At 30.5% G+C, this 17,592-nt stretch overlaps 5 protein-coding genes across 5 annotated transcripts; 2 read left to right on the plus strand and 3 right to left on the minus strand.

Moving 5' to 3' along the window:
* The first annotated feature begins 2,271 nt into the window (after positions 1-2,271).
* On the plus strand, positions 2,272-6,807 carry LOC109598045 (switch-associated protein 70-like). Its single transcript, XM_020013855.2, has 4 exons — positions 2,272-2,595; positions 3,914-4,748; positions 4,801-5,214; positions 6,268-6,807. Exons 1-4 carry the CDS (start codon positions 2,497-2,499, stop codon positions 6,525-6,527), a joined length of 1,608 nt encoding a protein of 535 aa, XP_019869414.2. The 5' UTR covers positions 2,272-2,496; the 3' UTR covers positions 6,528-6,807.
* On the minus strand, positions 6,614-8,203 carry LOC126266571 (uncharacterized). The gene is made up of 7 exons (XM_049970839.1): positions 8,123-8,203; positions 7,951-8,073; positions 7,672-7,900; positions 7,472-7,607; positions 7,173-7,415; positions 6,901-7,115; positions 6,614-6,849 (listed from the first exon to the last, which is right to left on the minus strand). The coding sequence occupies exons 1-7, from the start codon at positions 8,201-8,203 to the stop codon at positions 6,797-6,799; spliced, it is 1,080 nt and encodes a 359-aa protein (XP_049826796.1). The 3' UTR covers positions 6,614-6,796.
* Positions 8,036-9,719, minus strand: LOC109598054 (dynein regulatory complex protein 10-like). Its single transcript, XM_049970641.1, has 7 exons — positions 9,563-9,719; positions 9,388-9,507; positions 9,085-9,334; positions 8,903-9,038; positions 8,608-8,850; positions 8,123-8,557; positions 8,036-8,073 (listed from the first exon to the last, which is right to left on the minus strand). Exons 1-6 carry the CDS (start codon positions 9,662-9,664, stop codon positions 8,350-8,352), a joined length of 1,059 nt encoding a protein of 352 aa, XP_049826598.1. The 5' UTR covers positions 9,665-9,719; the 3' UTR covers positions 8,036-8,073; positions 8,123-8,349.
* A 185-nt stretch (positions 9,720-9,904) lies between these two features.
* On the plus strand, positions 9,905-16,793 carry LOC109598032 (dynein regulatory complex subunit 2). Its single transcript, XM_020013840.2, has 6 exons — positions 9,905-10,048; positions 10,102-10,215; positions 10,272-10,410; positions 10,470-10,693; positions 12,411-12,602; positions 15,842-16,793. Exons 1-6 carry the CDS (start codon positions 9,905-9,907, stop codon positions 16,724-16,726), a joined length of 1,698 nt encoding a protein of 565 aa, XP_019869399.2. The 3' UTR covers positions 16,727-16,793.
* On the minus strand, positions 10,695-11,715 carry LOC109598049 (uncharacterized). The gene is made up of 5 exons (XM_020013859.2): positions 11,645-11,715; positions 11,440-11,593; positions 11,119-11,381; positions 10,938-11,064; positions 10,695-10,884 (listed from the first exon to the last, which is right to left on the minus strand). Exons 1-5 carry the CDS (start codon positions 11,693-11,695, stop codon positions 10,772-10,774), a joined length of 708 nt encoding a protein of 235 aa, XP_019869418.2. The 5' UTR covers positions 11,696-11,715; the 3' UTR covers positions 10,695-10,771.
* Positions 16,794-17,592: the final 799 nt, after the last annotated feature.

Consider the following 17,592-nt stretch of genomic DNA (forward strand, 5'->3'; position numbering starts at 1 on the left):
TGTACAATTAATAAGTAATTTATTCAGAAAGTTTATAGCTTTATTAATTCGGCTAATTTAATTATTTAAACAATAGGCAAATATTTTCTTCTATTTTCAAATTCCTTTCTTCAATATAAAATTAAGTTTATTTGTCACTTATTATTACAAGTTAAATAACAACTTTGACATTAAAATAAATTTTATGTCAACAATTCATTCTATTATGAATAATTTTATGTAAAAAATCATAAAAATTTTAATGGATATATAACCACACACGTGCTTTTAATTTCATCAAATTATTATAATTATTATCAAATTAAATCGTTTAAAAGCTGGAACAATTCTTACACATTCCATATTCAGAATATAATTTTTTGCATATTTCAAAAAGTAATAAATCAGGAAGAGTAACACAAATGTTTATTGAACAGAATCGTTTAAGGATAAATCTGAATTGAATTATCACTTTGTCGACAAGTACAAATGATTCTGCAGCTTTTTATTAATTTGATAATTACTATATAATCAATGTTTAATAAAAAGTTTAAGGAAATGGCATTGGATTTCTATTATAAATAAAATCGATTAACAACTTAAACAAAAAACTTAATTAGCACATAACAGAAAAAAATACAGAATTTTTGATAGTTTTTGTAATAATTAAATGATATACATAAAAATATAAATGTAAATTTGAAATGTATAAATGTCTGTATGTAATGTATTAATTGTGTTAATATAATTATTATATTCTCACACGTGCTCATTAAATTATCGTTAAGCTATAATTCTCTATTCAAAATATAGGAAACATAAAATACGAGCAAATCATTTTCATTACCTTGAATACGGGTTAAACGAATTTTGTGTACGACAAATGCGTTGACAATTTTTATTATTAACCTTAAATAGTACTTGAAATTTACTGTCCATACACCGGAACTTTTCTAGTACGAATAGTGTTTACAGAATTACTGACATTGATTAACAAGTTTGGTCAAAGCACCCATCAATGCACTTTAAAATACGAGGGAATGAATCCTTTAGGCAAATAAAGAAGTTGTGACCTTCGTAGTTTATTTAAAGGACATTGTAAATCCCAACAGCCAATGCTATTTTTGTGTGTTTTTGAATTATCAATGCCACAAATACTCTTTCGACTTAAAATTTTAAAGTAAAACTCGATAGTTACAAAAATGATTAACGGGATCTTCCACAGATTTTTGAACTTTGTAGTGGATTTAATGCTTCTGGAACATCTCTTATTTACATCATATGTTTCATATATAATTTGCTGATAAGACGAGTGTATTTATTCTCGAAAATGATATTTTCCATATAAAACTTCTGGTTCAGATACCAAGGTTATTAACGTTATTTATTGTATTATTTATAAAATATTTCTAGGTATATGTTTTATTTATTTTATTGTCCTAAATTTTAAATAAGAACTTTTAAAATAAGTGCAAGAAGAAAAACGTAATTAATTTTAAATCTGTTATTTACATAAGTAGTTTATCTCCATCTAGAGTTGTATAGGCTAACCATCAGTAAAGTTAAGTAGAACTCTGTTCGAACAAATAACTAATACAGATTTCTAATTTTAAAATTTGCAAGAGGGACGTTTAAAAATTTAAATTTTTTAACGATCTACCTCATTATTAAATAAATTCATATAAGTGTTTAATCTAATGATTGATGAATACACAAGCAAAATTTTGAAATCTTTAAATACACAAATAATGTTATCTGATTATTCTAATGATCCAATTATTTTTGTATTTATCTTACAACTATGCCTTTTAGCACAAATAGCCTAATTGCGTGATATCTTCAAAACAATAATACATAATACTAACATAAATAATAAATGTTGATGAGTGACGTAACAAGGGCAATCTAGTGGTCCAGTGACTCATTTATCTCAGATAAATAAAGACCGAGAATTATGCTTTAAAAAAGATAAAAAAAGATTATGTACTATATATATATAGTACATAATAGTTTGTATAGGTTTATAATTTGTGTCTCTAATTAAAAAAATATATTATTTTAAATAATTATATGAGAAATAGTATTTTGATTACTATAATAATTTGTAGCATATATTTTACCATTTTTTTAATCACCATATTAAAATATATTTTTATTTTATTGTATTATACTTCCCTGCTATTAACTAAAAGTAAAATTTGAAGAAAACTAAAACTTTATTAAAACAAAATATTTTTCCGTTTTAACATTTCAGACAGATAACAATAATAAACAAATAGCCACGTTAATATCCGCCTCGTAAAATGATAAACGAACCATTCCCTCTCCGACTCCGAATTCAGTGCCGCACCATAAACAAAGTGATCCGTTCATCACCCACCGTCAATCTGTGTTCTTCTCGTCAGCTGATCGACGCACAGCAGGAAGCCGTTTCTGGGCAATGGTGGGCGACAGAGTCGCGGACCTCCTTCCACCGACTGACTCACGTGCACCGCACAACATCGACATAGAGTGAGAATGGCTCTTTTGCTCGAGAACGTAACAAACTGCGTCTGGTTGGCTTTTGCCGCCTTGCTGCAGGAGCAACCCGGATTCGTCAACAAGTCCAAGCTTAAGGTAGTTGTTTAGTCTTGTCCTGGCTGGATGAATGGTGGTGGTTTCGGTTGGGGTGGTGTGATTGGTGATTTTTTCGCGTTTTTCCCGACAGGTGTGTGATTTTTCCAAATATAGTATGGATATGTGTAAAAGTGTTACTGGTTTTTATGTTTAATATTGTGTCAAGGTAAATCGAAAAGTAGACTTGAATGCCGATTTATCGAGTGGTTTGTTTCTTTGACATTAACATAAACATGTTCCATTATTCTTGTGGAAATTCTAAATTATTACGACTTTTTGAACCTGACCTAGAACAATTTTTACGTATTTGTATCATGTTTGACCACTCACAAAACATGCAATTAATATTATTTTGGACATTTTATTTGTGATTTCCTGTAGGATTAGACCCTGAATTGTATAACATAGTATTTGTGTGAATGAGTCAGTCTTAATACAGTTAATTAGTCTATTAATTTTTATGAATGGTAAAATCATGTTTTATATCTCCTGTTAACACTCAATGAAATGTTAAACAATTATTGTACAGAATTTCAATTGTAAACATATCGTTTAACAAATTAATGTTTCTTTTACTATCATTACTATATGTAAGTTACTTCATGTATTTTTAAAAAATGATTTACTAGTTTAGTTTTCGAGAATGAAAAATACTTATTTATGTTTTATCAGTTTTTAATACACCTTTTAATAGAACACAGTTATCGTAACGTAACTTACGTCAATTATTGATATGTAAAAATATTTCAATTATTAGTCTCACCAAAATAGATTTATCACTGATTTTAAATTTTTAAACTATAATATATTTAAATATTATATAGGAAAATAAAAATACTAAAATTAACTGTTTAAATCTATTATATCTATATCACTATATATATTTCCGACATGTTTGTTAATATTAAAATTAATTAATTATTGAAGTGAATTAGCGCATATATTTACCAAATATCAATCAGTTCTGCAAATCGTTTTATCTCTTAAAATATTTATATAGAAGTAAATTTACGTAAACAAGTTTCTAGATATGTATGACTAATAAGTAAAAATTCTCAAATATGCATATAAAATATTCCTGCAAACTTGCAAATTTACATATAAGTAAAAGTGACATGCATTGTTTACAATAGTATCAGCATAGTTTACAAAACACTGATATTTAACAAAAGAAATCGGTCAAATTCTTCTCGGTATAGACAGTTACCACCATGATTCACGTCGTGTTATAATTATTCATTATCTACATACTTCATTATCTTACTTAGACCGTTACTAATTTAAACCCTGACTCAACCATGCAACATGTAAATTTTAGGTCCTCACGGCAAACATTGGTACACTCTTAGATCTATATGGTGTCGAAAAAGGCTTGGAGCACTTCAGAAGCACGACGACCCTCAATTTCAACCAGTTCAAGTATTATTTGCAAAACGAAGTGTTCGCTTCATTACCCAATACTATTTTAATCTCTGAATTGAGAGACTACGAAAATAAAATCGCCGAGATTTGCTGGTTGGTGTGTCGGAAAAAGTATTTAGCTAGGAAAAATGGCATCTTCTCTGACGAGTGTATTTTTAAAGTATTCAGGATTTTCTGCGTTTTGGCAGAACTCACCCCAGACACCAACAACGAAAATACCTATCAAGTATTATTGCATCCATCGGAGGTACAACATATCGGACAAACACTGGCTAACTCACTTGGTTGTACTTGGGACGACGAAGATTTTACCAGTTTGAGTGTTTCAATGGGCAATTTCCGGCTTACACCTTTCATAGCAGTCTTGGAATCTAGATGTTTGAATGGAGTGAAGGATAATGTTGCTATTTCCGAAGCTGTTACCGACATTTACCAAACAATCGTCGAAGATGTAATCAAAAAAGGCTTTATGTCCAAAAAGGGCTTTATATTTCCAACAATGAGGGAATACTGGTTCGTTTTGAGACCTTCAGAACTGACGTATTATAAGGGAAGATCAGAAAAGGATAAGTGTGGAGTTCTGCCTATCGAACCTGGAAGCAGGGTTGAACCCAAAGCTGGATATAAAATAATCTTACATACTCCCGAAAGAGCCTACGAATTGGGCACCACTGATCATATGACTAGGCTTCAGTGGATATCTGCACTGCAACTTGCATCCGAACATTCAGGTTAAATATTATTTCAATAAATAAATTTAAAATTAACTGTTTAAATATTTAGGTAGTAACCAGAGTTATCAAAGACTACAAACAGCAAAAAGACGACAACAAAGACAAGGACGAATTCAAGAAATGATTCGAGCCCGTGCCCAACTGCAACAAGAACGAACAGCCCGGCAAGCCGCTGAAGGCCAAGCCAAAGAATTAGAAGCGGTAGTAAAGGCAGATTCAAGAAAGCTGACTGAATTGGAACAAATGAAGGAAAAGTTAGAGAAGCTTCTAGAGGAAGAAACCCAGGCGAAAAGGGATGAGGAGATTGTAAGGGGTTTGCAGGCAAGAGTCTTGGCGGAAGAATGGGAGAAACGGGAGGAATTGGAAAGGTTACAAGAAGAACAGAAGCAATTATTAGAGGAAGAGAGAGGAAAAAGAATTGAGTATGAAGAGTTGCAGAGGCAAAAAGAGGAACAACTTAGAAGTGAGTATTTTTGTGCCAAATCAACAATGTTTAATGAGAGTTATAAACTGGTAAACATTTGTTAGTCGAGATAAAAATTAACGGTACATTTAAGAATTTTATGGCTTCCAAATATGTACTTGAATCACTATTTGTTTAATTAAATCTTGCTACCCATGTCATTGTCCAAAATATTATGTAAATTTTTGGACGGATAACTGAAATATCATAACGGGTTACCAGCGATATTTTTTTACTATATATATAATTGCCAATCTTCAACTGATATAATGTATTACACCAATATACACATCTTTCATAAAACCAAAATATTAGTTATCTGTACTATTGTTTTACTGTTTATAATTTCATGGAAATTAATTAAAACTCGCATTAATAACAATCTTACTATATACAAAATAAAAATATAAAACAATTACCATGACAAATTAAAATTTAACTTAAACACTTGGTAAAAATTCTACATTTTTTCAAATATTTAAACAAAACCGATAAGCAGTATATAATTCATCAAAACTCTGGTTTATACTCTACGGAAATTAAGTAAATTTTGATGAAATAATAAATTGAACAAATATTCCTTAACAACATTGCCGCAAAACTAATTTAAAAGTTTTCCCAATTATAAAACCCTACTGTAAATCTCAGTATACTTAGTTTAAAAAACCTCAAATGCATAAATATATGTACATTTATCAAGAGATGTATTATCTCAACTCTACAACCACTGAGTAACACAAAACTCAAATAAGAATAAAATCAACATTCTCAAAAATCTAGAATCCTCTTAAAATGATACACACAAACCCACCCTCTCAGTTGTCAAGGGCCACATGTAATATAGTTAGTGAGAAAATAAATGTATTAGAATAAATTTTGAACGATTTACAATTACTTTATGATTACCATAGATAAAATTAATGATAATATAAACACTGTCGTAGTCTAAAAATCACTCTCGTGATGGTCATATGTAAAATATCAAAGAACGGTTCTTGATCTTGTTACAATGTAAGCCCATTTTTACATACATACTATTACATATTATTTTAGGTGCTGAACAACGATTAATTCAGTTGGAACTGGAGAGGCAAGCGTTGGATGAACAACTTAAATTGGCCCAGAATAAAGCAAAAACAAGTGAAGATATGAAGGAACTTTTAGAAGCAAGACTGTATCAAGTTTCTCCTCAAATTCGAATTAAAGAAGGCGAAAGAGTTAGAAGAGCACATTCTTTTATGCCAAGCACAAAAGAACGACCAGTTATATTAGAAGTAAGATCTGCTACTTTGAAGAAAAAGGACAAGATATGATTGTTAAACGATACGAAGTATTTTAGTTGGTATAACACTGACAAATAAATAATACTAGTAATTAATATAAAATAATTATTGTCTAGTCAAGGTGCTCTTGTATTTTTTATTGATATTGACACGCATTTGATTATTGTTAATGACGTGTTAAATTTATTTATTATGTAATTGTTTTCTTACATAACTAATTGAACTAATTACATGTTAAAACTAGAATATTTTTATAAATTACAATACCCTATTATATATAGTATTTAGTAATATATTAATTAAGTTTTAATCTCTGCAGTTTTCTTATCCCCTGATTGTGCTTTGCTTTTGACTGAAAACTAAACAATTTAAAAGAAGGGCTTTTTATTAAATTTTATTTCACCTTTCTTTTTCTTTTTCGCATGTCTTCTTATGGTAAATTCTCTCCATTGTCTTTGAATTGTAACAGCACAACGATTTAAGACGAACTGTGTAACTAACTCATTTCTCAGATTTTCTTCTTCAATTCTCTTTTCCTTCATAAGTTTATCATACAACTTCTTTTGAAGTGCATCCTTTTGAATTAATTCCTCAACCTCTATTTGTAATTTTTGATATCTAAGAAATAATTAAAATTATAGATACAAAATTTTATATAATATTATATATATAGACCTCTCTTGAAGCAGTTCGTATTGGTTAAACATATTTCCAACACTAACATCAAATTTGTTGATTAGCGCAACTAATTTATCTTCAACATTTTTTCTTTGGATTCTCAATTTCTTTTCATTTTCCATATGTGTCTCTAGATGGTGATTATAAGCTAATCTTACTTCTCTCGCTTCTTTTTGTAACTTTCTTATTTGTTCTTCCCAAATTTTAATATCTTCTTTAAGTGTGAATGTTGATCTTTGACTAAAAACAAAAATTATTGTTTTTTTTTTTCATTTTTACTAGATATAATTTCTTACCAAATTTCCAAAATGTCTCTGTTGAAATGTTCTTTCATTTCAATTATACCTCGTTCGTACTTGTTTCTTTTTGAAGTTTGTTGTTCTATGAAATATTTAAAATCTTCATCTTGACCTTTCAATTTATTTTTTACATCTGAAATAAATAATTTTTGATTTATTTATTATTTTGTATTCGTATATTAGTTCTTCATATATACCATTTATAAACTCTAAATAATATTTGTTATTTTTGTAAATTTCAAAAAACACTTGCTTATGATTTAGATCTTCAACTCCACTCCTCCCTAATTTTTTGTCGAAAATGTTCTTTAAATATTCAGTAATCATCGAAATAGTATCATTTTTCATACATTGAGTGTTACCTTCCAAAAATTTCAATTTTGTTGCATTGCATATTATGCACACTTTTTCCTTAAACTTCTTTACCTTAAATAAAAAAAATATGTTTCTTATTTATTAATAATCCATTAACTTACGTTAGTAATTTTGTTGCCTTTGAAATCTTCAATAGTATTTATTATTGTCTGAAATAAGTTTTCATCAACTTTTTCTTTAACGGTCGCTAAACCATCAGTTGAGGTTAAATAAGGTAGTGCTTCCTAAAATACACTCATTAATTAAATTTAAAAATTATCGTGTTTAGCTTACCAGAATTGTAAGTTGTAATATTAATTCATCTGTTATCTTTTTTAATCTTTCTTGTTGTAAGACTAAATCTGAATCGGACATTGTAACTTTCTTGCAGATCAAATAAAAATAAACAACGCAACGCATCGACTTGTTTGATCGATGATTGCACACGAACAAGTAATAAGACTCACACAAAAATTATTTTGTAAAATATTAGTAAAAGGTTTATTAATAAATTTAGCTATTTAGACTTTTCGTTTAAGCTTCTTGTTATATTCCCTCCAGTATCTTTGGATACGTCGTGCTGATCGATTGTACAAGTAAACAATTGCAGCTTTATTCATAATATTGTTATGTTCCTCCTCCTTCTCTTCCATGCACTTCAGATAGAATGGCTCCTGATCGTCCATCTTTTTCGTCAATTCTTGAAATTCAACATCTAAATCGTCAAATCTAAAAAAAAAAACACTTAAAAACAAACAACATTAATTTATATAACTCACGTTTTGGTTAATTCCTCCAATTCAGCGTGTCGATCTCCAATGTCTTGATCAAACTTTCCGATCCAAGAATGCAGTTGCGCTTCAATTTTGGATCGTTTCGCTCTCAATTTTTTCTCCGCTTCAACATGCGTGACTAATAAATTATCATACTGCGTTTTAATTTCCTCCGACTCTTCTTTTAAGTTCTGCTGTTTCTCTTCACTTTTCAATGTCGCGTCACTCATCATTTTCAAGGATCTTTTCCTGTGCGAATATGAGGTAATTAATTAAGTTTATTATTATGTTTGATACTAACTGCTTCATTTCTATGTTTTCGTTGTTTTTTATTGTTATATCTTCAATTTTTTGTTTGTAATCGTTGAGAAGTGCAGTGTTTTTTGCAAGTATTGAACCTAAATCACGTTGGATTTCTGCTTGTTGTCTTGTAAAGGCTACAAAAAACTATTTCTAACATGAAAGTTATTAGTTTTAATCTACCTTCAATCCTCTCTTTGTAGAACTGATTAGCATGATAAGTATTTCTCAATTTCCTCTGATATTCATTATCGTCTACACCATTTAAAGCCAGTTTGGTTTGAAAATGCGACTCTAGATGTTGTACAAATCTCATTACTTTCAAAATTGCAGGCTCTATAGGCTTCAGCTTCTTTAATTTTTCAATTACTGGTTTCGAATCTTTTAGTATCTTGAAGAAATATGTTATTCTATCGTCCATAAGAAAAGGATCCTTAAAATTTATCGAGATTTAAGAATTATACGTTCTAGTATTGAATTTCTTACCACATTTTTATCATTGTAATATTTTACATACATGTATTTCAGAAAATAAATTTCGTCATCACCTAAATGAGGTTCTATAATACTAGAAAATCTCTTCAACGTTAATTGAGGTAATCTCGACTACAATTGTATCAGGAAGTTATTGAAAAAATGAAAACTGTTAGTTTTTATTTACGATTAGGTTCATATCATCCAACGCTTCTTTTATAGTATTGAAAAGTCTCTGCTTCTGGGCATCAATTTCAATTCGAGCTATGGCTTCACCTTCTTCGCTCATTTTTTTTGAGTAAATTTTAAATTTGTGACAAATATGTCAAGAGATAATAATTCATTTTTACTTCAACAAATAAATTTATTCTATACTTGTTTACAAAACAAAGGATATGCGATTTTAATGTATCTAACTAGATGTATTGATCAAATATTCGGGTAGTTACGTTAGCGTAACAGTTTAGTGAACACTGAATATTACACCAAACAGTTTTAATACTAACAACGACTGAAATTTATCTTTAAAATGGCTGGAAAAAAGAAAAAGACTTTAGCTAACAAATTAGCTAAAATGTCTGATGAAGAAAGGGCAAGATATTTGCAAAGAAAAGCAGATGTTGAGGAAGAGGCAAAAAAAAGGAAGGAACAGTTAATTTCAACGTTCATGAAGGTACAAAAGTTGATATATTAATTGCTTGTGCATATTTTAGTTGAGTGTTTCAGAAAAAAATAAAAAAAGAAGATGCCTTTTCAAGACTTAATTTGGCAAAAATTAATCAAAACTGGCATCAAATACTCAGAAAAACAAAATGCCAAGAAATGAGACAAAATGTCGAGGTAAGTTTTATGTAAAAATATTTTATTTGACTTATAGTAAAACATAATAATTTAAGCACATGAAAAAATGGATGAATAGGATGTTTGATTACAAAAATAGAGTTATCTCCAAACTCTTGGACGAACTGGAGGAAGCTGAAGAGCAGTACTCTTATAATTTTCAATCACATTCAAGCCGCATCAGCAATATTATTGGTAAATATACTGTTTACAATTATTTATTAATTTTTAATTATGTATTTATTTCTTTAAAGAGGAACAACATAAGTACATAAATAAACTTCAAGAACAGTTTGATAAAAATTTGGAAGAACTAGTGGCAGAAAACAATGCTGATCATACTTCTAATAAAAACACTTTAGATGAAGATGAAATGTGGTTAAAAACAATTATTTATCGTCAAACTGAAACTTCCAAAAAGCAACAAAGGGAGCAATATGAAAATTATATGCTTAAAATTAGTGAACAAGAACAACTGGTAAGTTTCACCACCACTTGCTATTTTATTAGAGCAATATATATTTACATAACAATATAATAATAATTATTGGAAAACTTAATATTTAAAAGGAAAATCTGCAATTGGCCAATCTTCACAATTCGACTTTGCCTTTTTTGCTAAACATTCTGCTAATTTGGTAGCATAAACACAGGAATCCAAATCCGATTCTAAAACATTGTTGTGATAATAACATGTTACTAAATTGTGAGAAAATTTGTACCTTTATCGATTTGCTGGAAACATTCATTAGCACTATCCTGTAGGAAGTCCTTTAGTTCTCGAGTTTCAGCAGTTTTTAAAAGGTTCTCAATGAACTTTTCGTGGTCAAACGATTCCTCTGAATCCATCTGGAAATAATCAAATAGTATTTTGAATTTTATAATTTTTTATAATTTTCATACCATTCCGAAATTTTGAAAAACGCATTTTACGATACAGATTTCTGATACGTCTTCATTAGTCTCGTTGGATTGTTCTTTGCTTTTTTCGTGGCTGTTTTCACGGGAATCTTCTGTTGTTGTTTCTTCCTGTAATTTTCCGTATCTTTCATTTCCGTTGTATAGAGTGTTAAATTTTGATCTTCTGACTCTCAACATTGGTTGTAAAATACTTTGTCCATCTCTTATTTCTCTGCCAAATCCTGTTTTAATTTGGTGGTCTGATTCTGAATTAATTAAAACAGAATAAAAATAAAATAATATTGATTTCTTCAATTCACTTACGTTGTGCCTCCATTGATGATGATGAGGATGATGAAAAATCACTTCCTGAAGTCAGTTTCATAATTTTTGCCAAGGTTTCATTGTTTTTTACACAAATTGACATAACTTGATGCAATGCTTCGTCAGTTCCTCTCCGAATACCACAGTCTAAGGCCTAAAAGATTTCACATTATTAAAAATTGAACAATATATCGTATTACAGTACATTTATATAATATGCACATGAGGCAATAACTAATAAAAGTATAAATTTCATTTTGCAATGTTCCTTTTCAGGATCAGGATGCAAACTACGACAATTTTTCTGTTGCACCTTCGTTATATATACTCTCATAATGTACATAATTGGCCAATCATTTATTTAATGAACTAAATATAAATTAATAGGATACATGGCAAATTAAAAAAATTCTACGCAAATAACATCCAAACAATTGACAGACAATGCCGGCAAAAATAATTTGTCATCAATCAGTTTCATAACACATCCGTACCTTTTGACATCTAGAAAGGCCGTGTGATAATATGCTGATTGGTCTTTGTTTTTGGGTAAATTTACTGTGACAATGGCAAATTGGTGTTGGATCCTGTTTTTAACGAATCAAGTACAAATTACACGGTGTTTTCAAATGATTTGTTTAAAATTAATTAAAACTAACTTAGTAAAATTCTCGTTATTTCAAATTGGATGGACATAAATAAATTTAATGGGGTCCGTTAAAATAAACAAAATATTGTCAGGGGAACAGAAACGTTTAGAACAATTTAATCCTTAAAATATAGAATATAATAAACAAAATGACAAAACCGAATGTTAACAAAATGCAAATTATTATTTAGAGTTAATATTATATATAATTTTAATTATTTAATTTTTATTTGTGCCGTTGATTGACAAATAACAAGCAGAATAGGTTGTTCCAATAATATGAAATCAAGTGATTTTTAATCTAACCAAAGTACAGTTCCAGGATGAAATAAAAAAAATGAGAAGATCACGAGAGACAATTAGCAACTCCCTCTGGCGTCAAATAGCAACAGTAATAAGGCTTCACATACAGCAAACAGATGTGAGGAGGATGCACTTCGCCGAACTGAAGACGCTGGATTTCGAGAGCGCTTCGGAGATATCCAGGAACCAGGACACCATAAATCTAATGGAGGTACAAATTGTAATCTTTTCCTTCTGTAATATCCGCAGCATCACCATATCATGTTCAGTTTGTCACTGTTTTATTAATTTTCAGTTCTGTTGTCTTAAGCACTGTGAAATCTGATTGGTTGATACAGTGGGTTCAGCTTAACCCATAGGATGGGTCTTTTACATTCGTGGTCTACTTCGTCCTGTGCATATCGACATTGCAAACCAATTCCTTCCTTGTTTCCTGATAAGTTAAACCTATGTTTCTCAATATTAGACAGACAGAAAGAAAACCGATTTTAACCGGCCGATAAAAGTTTTAACGGGGTCCGTTAAAATAAAGTGGTAATGAAAACGTACATATGACAGGACTTCAGAAACGACAAGGAATTTTATACGTGATCTTGACGCCACAAACAACTTAATCCTCGGTTTCGCATCTCACGTACCCCTCGGATCTGTATACAAAAGTGAAACGGGCTCTAATGAAAACGTACACCGAACAGGCTTTCAGAATAAGCGAAGAGATCTAATCCCAGTCTCGCAGACCCAACAACATTTTTTATACACCGTCGATTTGCTGGTATCCTTATAGCTAAGACTGTGATCGTTCAACTTGCTTTTAAGAAGGAACCTAAGAAAAAAATGCGGTCCGGTTGCCGAACGACTTGGCACGTCTTTTTTAGGCGGCAGTATCGGAATTATTGAAATTAGCAGTTGGGAACGTGCAAGAAGGCTTAATTATTAAAAAATGCGCCTCTATCGAATGTTAATTTTAATTAATAAAAATTGCCGCCTCGCGAATTTGATGGACTTCACGAAAGCGCCGCTCATAACATGTATCAGAAGCAGGAGAACATAATAAGGTGACAGGAAGGTGATTTAACGAAAAAATATCTATAGAATATAATTGGAGTTGTTAAATACAAATTTCATATCAATCATAATTAGTTAATACAAAATGGTGGATCCTTTTGAAAAATTTATAATTTACGTATATTACATACATATTTACAATTGGCTTTTCATAGTTGCTGGTTACAAATTTGATAATAAAGATTAATTAATTAATTTGGCAAATAAATCTATTTCTCTATCTAAAATAAAAATCATAATCACCACACGGAACTAAGTCAGGCGAATACGGTGGTTGTTGAAATGTAACGTGCATTATCGTGGTGCAAATTACTTCTGGCTTTCCTCAAATCTGGCCTCTTTTGGCGAATAACTTCACGTAAACGACGCATAACGCTCAAATAAATTCCTTGTTGACAGTTTGACAGGAATTCATAATACACCACGCCACGATAATCAATTCCGGGTATTTTTCTGGAGGGAATAAATAACATACTTCCATGTGGCACCAAGGCCAAAAAATGGCCTTTTTAAGAATAATTTTCTTCGTCATTCTTCTTCTTCTAACCTATTTATTTTAGCATTAAATAAATAAATAAAATAAATAATCAAACAAACACAATGATTCTGATTCCTTCCTTATTATTATTATTATTATTATTACAAGACCTTTTTATTAATAACAAACTTACTTAATAATAAAACTATCTAACAACTACTTAACTAACTTTTCTTTCGTTTATTCCGTTCGTTTGTTAGTAAAGTAAGTAAAGTAAAAAAGTAACTTTTACGAGTGCACAAAATCTCACCGACGAACGTAAGTTTACGAATTGAGTATTAGGCGACCAGAACCGCGAGAAGCTGCGACATATTAGAGAACGGATTGTGCGCCAACTGTGATCTGTAATTCCGGCGGTTTCTGTCCTCGCAGTGCTCGGCGAATGCACGCACTATAATCCCGACAAGAAAATGGATGCCGACATAATTTGAATTAATTTAATTATTTTTATTTGCCGCTTCATCGATCGGTCCAAGGTGGTTTTTATTTCAGGGTCGGGGTGGTAGACAGATTCCGGGTTGTGGTGATGGCGCGAGGTAGACAGATGGACAGTGTCCGGCTCGAATATTTGGAATTGTTGGAATTAACCAAACTCCATCATAGTCAGTGTAAAGATACCTTTTTATCAAGGCGACAGAAACACAAGAAGGTCTCGAGTCGCGTTCGAGTTACGGAGAAATGTATAACCACAATGTTATTTTATTACACCACACTTTAGATAATTCATTCGATTATACCCTTCCATAATAAACAATTTTATTTCTTCCTTATCATCTATTTTTTAGATAAAACCAAAATTAATAGTTAACATTTTCTTTATTGACTATTTAACTTTTTATTTATCACAACACATTTAATATTAAGAAAATCATAAAATTAATTCGATAATAATTCATACAAGCCCTGTTTCGGTGAGGTTGACCCAATTAACAAAAATAGTTTTTTTGAAGAAATTTAGCATATTATAGGAAAGTTTATTAAAATCAGTACAACTTTCCATTACATTGGAAACGTTCATTTGCCAGAAAATTAATGAAAATTATACCACTGCGTTACATCGCCTTTTTGACTTATTATCGTTTGAATATGTCTCGACATAGTGTCAACTAATGTTTGACAGTCATTCGGAGTTAAAAAATTTCCAAATTTTTTGGAGACGAGCACACAACTCTTGAATAGTTCTTGTGGGATGTGCTCGGAGCTTTCTCTTCATAATATTTATGAAATTTTTTAAAAAATACCTAATAACATGTAGATAGACGAAGAATCGCATATTTACAAAAAAAATGTTTGCTTATCATGAAATAAATTCACAAATTTCATGTTTCAAATGGTTGGGCCAACTTCACTGAAACAGAACTCGTATACCAAAAAAAAAAAAATTAATAAAATAGTGTTAATAGGGCGTTCCTAATCAAAATTACCTACCAGTTAAATATGCATAAAAATAACAGTGCGGTAAATTTTCTTGTTTCTGTGCCAGTATGATATGCTCAATGACAGAAAAGACAGGAACGATAGCGCCATTAAATTCCAGTAAAAGCGGGCTACAAAAATGTCCGGTATCAAGTTACGGAGAGCGTTTCAACAAAAATGAAACGTAATTTACATCTCAATTATGCCGGAGACGTTGAGAAAATTTATTTGTAAAACCCGTTTCTACAAATAACTTTTATATTATTTTTAAAAGGCTAAGTATGCTTAATGGTCACATAACAAGGTTTGGATTACGAAAATTATTTTTTATTTTGGGGAAACTTTAGTTTTGTAACGCGAGAATAATTGTGATGAGGTGACCAATTAAAATTTTTGGTGGTGAGGATTTATATTTATTTGTTTTGTTGCAGCACGAAATTGAACGTCTGAAGTCACACTACACAACAACTCATAATTCTAACGAGGAAAAAATCGAGACAATGAAAGAAGAAGTCAACAAACTGAGTTCCCGGTTTTTGAAGGTTCGCCAAAAACTAAAACGCAACATGGAAAACGACAAAGACAAGCTAAGGAAAGCATCAGCTTGTGCTAAAGACGCTTTGGACTATATGAAAAAGAATTTGGAACTTGGGGAACAACTTATGGTTTTAATGAAAACTTGTCAGAAATTTGAAACTGAAAGAGAACAAATCACTAAGTGGTTTCCAATTACTAAACTCGATGTTTGTGAAGAAGAGTTGGACGAAGAAGAACATTATCCAGAATTAAAAGCTATTGAGGATGCTGTTACAATTGAAGAATTAGAAGATGAAACAGAATCATTTACAGATTCCAAATCGCGACCGAAAACTGCATTTACTAAAACACCCATTTCTAGAACATCCGCCAAAAGTCTAGACAGTGCAGAATACGTTACAACACCAGAATCCAAACGGCTATCAGCTATTAAATCAATAAAACTCGCATTGAAGCAATACAAATCTGAAGATGTGGTTATTGAAGAACCAAAAAAGACAGAACTGGAGGAAAATCTGCAAAAGTGCTTCCAATCATTAGAGAAGCTGGAAAACTTTTGGCTTATGTATAATAAAGTTAATGTCGATTACATGGAAATGAAGGAAGAGAAGAAACTGCTGTTAAAAGAAAATAAACACTTAAGGGGAATGATGAGGGCAATTTTGGAGGCGGCAGTTTTGAACAATTCAATACCGAACACTAGAGCTTCGACAAGGGCTCCGTCCCAATTGAGGAGCGCATATTCGGCTCCCCTTAGAAGAATAATTTTTAAAACATAGTTAAACAGTGTTGAAAAACATGTATAAGATAAAAAGCTTTTAATCTTAAGTACAAGTTTCTAATGGACCGCGGGACCACACAAAGATCACCAGGAAAGGAACAATAAATAATCACAAAATACCGTTTAATAATTTGTTTTGTTTTTGTCATTGATAACGTTATTAGCTGAGTTATCGCTGCGACAACGTTTATTTTAATTTATTAACAATAAACGGCGCCTTAATCGATGCCCATGGGTTAAATTATGGATTCTTAGACGTAAATTGATTAATTTTTCTTGAATACCAGTTCGTCGGTTGCAGAAAAGCTGTTTTAATTATTTAAGAATAGATAAAGAAGTGTCTGATGAAGTAATACGTCTTAATCAGTTGATACATTATGAACCAATTTAAAAATCCATATCATTGTTTATTGGATCTTCAAATAGTTATTTTGTTGTAGGCTTAACAATAAACAATATATCATCAAATAGATTTTTCATCGTTTGTGTTCCGTTAAAAATGATATTGTTAAATGAAGGAGTGGGTTTGAGAAACTACAAAGGAGGGCCATTGTGAGTAATGCTCGTAATTTCTTTAACTCTTAACATCACTGACATTTCATGAACGTCTCTATTTAGATCGATCTTTCGAACAGGTGAAAGTGAGAAGAATTTAAATAAAACCAACGATGATTAACAATTATTTGTTTTTACTAGATTTAATTTGCTTCAAGTACAATAAATAAATAAGCTTGTAATGTATAATTAATAGACCGACATCTTGAATTGTAATAAATAAGTGGGAATATATATTTAAAATCAGCATTATTATATAAGAATTATTTATTGTTTCAAGCAAAATAATAAATAACATAAAAACAAATA

This window comes from Aethina tumida, chromosome 1 (assembly GCF_024364675.1).
Source record: "Aethina tumida isolate Nest 87 chromosome 1, icAetTumi1.1, whole genome shotgun sequence".
In the NCBI taxonomy this organism is placed as follows: domain Eukaryota; kingdom Metazoa; phylum Arthropoda; class Insecta; order Coleoptera; family Nitidulidae; genus Aethina; species Aethina tumida.